General features: G+C 29.2%; 1 protein-coding gene across 3 annotated transcripts in view; it reads right to left on the reverse strand.

Annotated features, from left to right (window-relative positions):
* The window catches only part of LOC100166624 (gustatory receptor for sugar taste 64f-like), a 20,320-nt gene that overhangs the window by 13,361 nt on the left and 2,789 nt on the right, over positions 1-4,170 (reverse strand). For 2 of the 3 annotated variants that reach the window (XM_029488729.1, XM_008188485.3), the window contains exons 4-5: positions 2,486-2,671; positions 2,063-2,337 (exon numbers count right to left, since the gene is read on the reverse strand). In XM_029488729.1, the coding sequence (XP_029344589.1) occupies positions 2,063-2,337; positions 2,486-2,671 (461 nt within the window). The remainder of the gene's footprint in view (positions 1-2,062; positions 2,338-2,485; positions 2,672-4,170) is intronic. The other variant, XM_016807430.2, reaches the window with a different exon arrangement.

Genomic DNA, 4,170 nt, shown 5'->3' on the forward strand with positions numbered 1-4,170 from the left:
GATGATATAGATAGTATATTTTCTTCTAAAAATAAAAAAAAAAAAAAAAGCATTTTCAATGAATTATAATAATTTTGAAATATTTGAGCTAGTTGTAGCCTATTGAGAAGTTTTTAGAAGTTTTTGTACATTTTTTTAAGTTTAATACAAGATTCCTTATAAGTTTCATAAATGTAAGTTCAAAAATATTAAAGATCAGTCAGTTAGTCTATGATATTATTCTTAGTATATTTGATGATATTATTGAGAATAAAGTAATTTATATAAAATAACCTATGTACGTTGAACCTTGTTTTAAATTTTCAATACTTAACTATAAAAGTTGAACATTTTTTTAAATTTTTAACTACAAAATAATTATTAAATTTTAAATTTCATAAATTTTGTCAGAATTCAAACTTTGAATGCTTAAAAAAAATTTTGCCTGTGTATTTTTAATATTTTTTAACTGCTAATGTAATAATATATCAGGAGCCTTGCATTACATTTCACGCTTTTTACCCAACAAAAAAATTTTATTGATATTTATAGACAAAAAACTAAAAAAATTGAAAACTGACAATGTCCGTAAACCACCCAAAAAGAGTCAAAATATTTTCAAAAGTGAATGGTGTATAGAAAATGAAAATATAAACATTCAGTAAAATGTTCATGTATCTACAGTTATTTGTTTTTTAATAACAATAAAATAACAAAACCGCTTCATGAGAAATCGAATGATTATCCAATATTATAAAATATGAATTTCAAACGCTCATAAAAATTTAATTTGATTTGCTTGTAGACATTTTTTTTTTATAAAGGTACATAGACAAACTTATGATGAATCTTGTATTACATTTTCAAATCTTAGATTTAAAAAGAAAAATTTTTATGAATTCTCAACTCAAAATAATTTGTTAATTTTCATGATTTTTCCGTATTTGTCAAGATTTGAACTTTAAATGCTTATAAATAAAAACCGTGAGGAAGGATTTTTAATATTTTTCAAATGTTATTGTAACAATATAGTTGGAGCCTTGTATTAAATGTTCAATCTTTTTTACCCAACAAATAAAGTTTTATTGGCATTAATATAAAAAAAGGCTAATAAAATTGAAAACAGAAAATTTTTGTAAACAGTTAAAAACAAATCAAAATATTTTTAAAATTTTATAATGTATAGAAAATGTAAATATAAACGACCAGTGAGAGTTAGAGTTAGCCCAAAAATCAAAATCTATTTTGAGGAAACCCCATTTTGTCTAAAAATTCCCGATTTTCCTTAATTTTTAAGTATGTTTTTTTTCCGTCGCTTTCGAAAATTACTGGGAATTTTGCCCTCCCCAATGCACCAACAATATTCACTTTCCCATCGAACACGATACTTAAGTTGAAAGACACAGACACAAAAATAAAAACTCACATCATTGTAAAATCAATACATTCATCGTTTCCAGAATCTAAAATTTTAATAGAAGATTTCATACAATTTTTTCTACCCACAAAAAAAGAAGTAGTCTTAAAAAGAACATTATTTTTTTGTGAGAACCACTTATGATTTTTACAATACTTAATATTCAGCGGTAAATTATTGCATTCCCATTAATCGATTTTTGTTATTTGGTTGTATTTCCAAAACAAATAACCGTAGATTCCTTGAATATTCACCAAACATTTATGTTAGCATTTTCCATACATGGAAAAATATTCAAACTATTTTGATTCTTTTTCAAGCTATTTATAGCCATGTTAATTTTTTCAAATTTTGTATATTATTTTTCAGTTTTCAGTTTTTTTGTTTCATAGCTAACATTATAAATGTTAACAGAAGGTCCCCAACAAGTGTTTTAGCTCTAATAAAAAGAAAAAGATCAACGGAAAGTCATTATATTTATAGCCATAAGACATTTTCAATTTTTATTAATTTTTTTTTTAACTATTAAATGTGATTATTTATAAATGTCTTTTAGGCAAATCTACTTAGAAACGTTTTTTATATAAATATTATTAATAATTAAAATATCAATAAGTTTTAATAGTAGATTTTTGTTATTATTTAAGTGTAATAGTTTTTACTAACTTTTCCTCTTACGCTATCTAATTTTTGGTTGAGCTGCTTGAATTTGTCCGTCAAAGCACAGGCTAGTACGATTATTAATAAGTCCATAAAATTCCAAGCAAAAGAATACAAACAATTAAAAAACTTCAAAATTATAGCTACTACGAACGAGTAGTCTATAAACGTAAAAACGGTTTCGAGCGAAGTCAAAATGTAAAGTCGAAAAATGTCTAGTCCATCCGGTGAGCAATGTATAGCTTTCAATACTCCCGTTAAAATAGAAGCCAAGTGTTCAACTGTAAAAATAAAACATAGATATAATACAATAATTATTAATAACTTATTATACAATAGTAACCTTACAGTAATTATGCGCATAAGAGTTTTATCATAGCTCTGAGCTTTCATAAAAACATCATTTTTTTCTAGTTATATTTTACATACTTATTGAAAGTAACATGATGATGCATGTTAACATTTTAATCTTAAATGCCATGTTGGGTGGGTATCCATACTGTTTCATCTCACGTTCCATTAGTTCCCATTTTTCCATAACTTTTGGCCATTCCCTTGCCAAATGGATAAAAACCATGTAATTGATTAGTGTACCTCCATAAAATACTAAATCACCTGTAAACCGAATAACCTAATATTTAAAAGTACCTACTGGTAATACTGATTTCAAAAATCATGATCAATTGCCAATTGGAATGTTTAGCAAGAAGCACGTCTAAAATACTATGTCGCGCATGTGTTAGACAAATCAGGAAATCACGGTATCGAATCCTCTTAACTGATTTCATTTATGGACCATAAATTTCTCTAATTATGATATTTAAGACTGTATAGTAAATTTCAATATGATAATAATCTTATAAATTCGAAGTTTGAGGCCTCTTTTCCCCACCACCTAGCTTACATGGAACATTTTTCGTGGTATTTTGGGAGGATCAACGATATTTGTTTTAGTCATCTCTATTGCCTCATTCCATCTATTATTACATTCAATATCTGATCGCATCATTTTTAGGATATTTACCAACGTTGAGAAGTTGGAAAATTATTAAAATTAATACATTTTACATTTATACATTTTACATTAGTCAAAAAATACAATTAATTAATTTGGATATTAGTTAGGACTGCGGAGTCGTGGCTGAGATTGTTACTTGTTAGTTGCTAATTTCTATCACCATTCAGTATTCACTATCGTATCACGATAACACAACAATGGAGAACGTGCAACAACACTGCAGCTATGACTTCTCTATTATAACAATTATTTGAATTCATTGGTATCAACCTGTGGCGATACCGGGCTCTTATAATTACTTACGCGCCGCGCGCTTTTATTTTGTATTCAAATTATTACGTTGTATTATATTCGTTTTTGTATTATTGTCTATACGACCTCAGTGTACTTTATATTAATTATGTTGTTTCTGTAACGAACGATCTCGCCCCCGCTGCGCTCGGCGTCCACGGCTCGCGGCTACGACGGCGTTGGCCGCTAAAAAGTTCGTTTTCTTTTCACACCGCACTTGAACGCAACGCACCGCGACCGAACCGACGCTCCAAGTCCGCGACTCTGCTCTACGCTTTTTGAACCACGTTGTATTCGCCATATCGACGCCCCCAACGAAGAAGGACGTAACTCACTTTTACGATTTTTTTTTTTTTTCAATGTGGTGTTACTGTTTTTCTGGTTGTCCGGCGACGCTAAGGCACTTGTATAAATGTACTTCTATACTGCCCTAGCGACGCTGATTGTTGTATTTAATCAAACAAAGACGTTGTGAACAATAAGATTGAGTTACTACCATCTTCGTCGGAAATCCAGTAACACCAGTAAAACCACTTTGAAAAAAAAAAAAAAAATATTGTAAAAGTGAGTTACGTCCTTTTTCGTTGGGGGCGTCGATATATGCACATCGCACGTGTATAATTCATACTGCGTACGGCTATTTTATTATTCAACTGTATTAACAATTTATCGTATTTTAATAAGCCAACATAATCGACGTTCTCGCGTCATACTCGAAATACTCGTTTCGTCATTTAAACTCGTGTAACCCTTCTGACAAGAAGTCAGAGCGTATTTGCGTAAAGGCGCATTCACAGCTACGTCG

Source organism: Acyrthosiphon pisum, chromosome A1 (genome assembly GCF_005508785.2).
Source record: "Acyrthosiphon pisum isolate AL4f chromosome A1, pea_aphid_22Mar2018_4r6ur, whole genome shotgun sequence".
NCBI classification, from domain to species: domain Eukaryota; kingdom Metazoa; phylum Arthropoda; class Insecta; order Hemiptera; family Aphididae; genus Acyrthosiphon; species Acyrthosiphon pisum.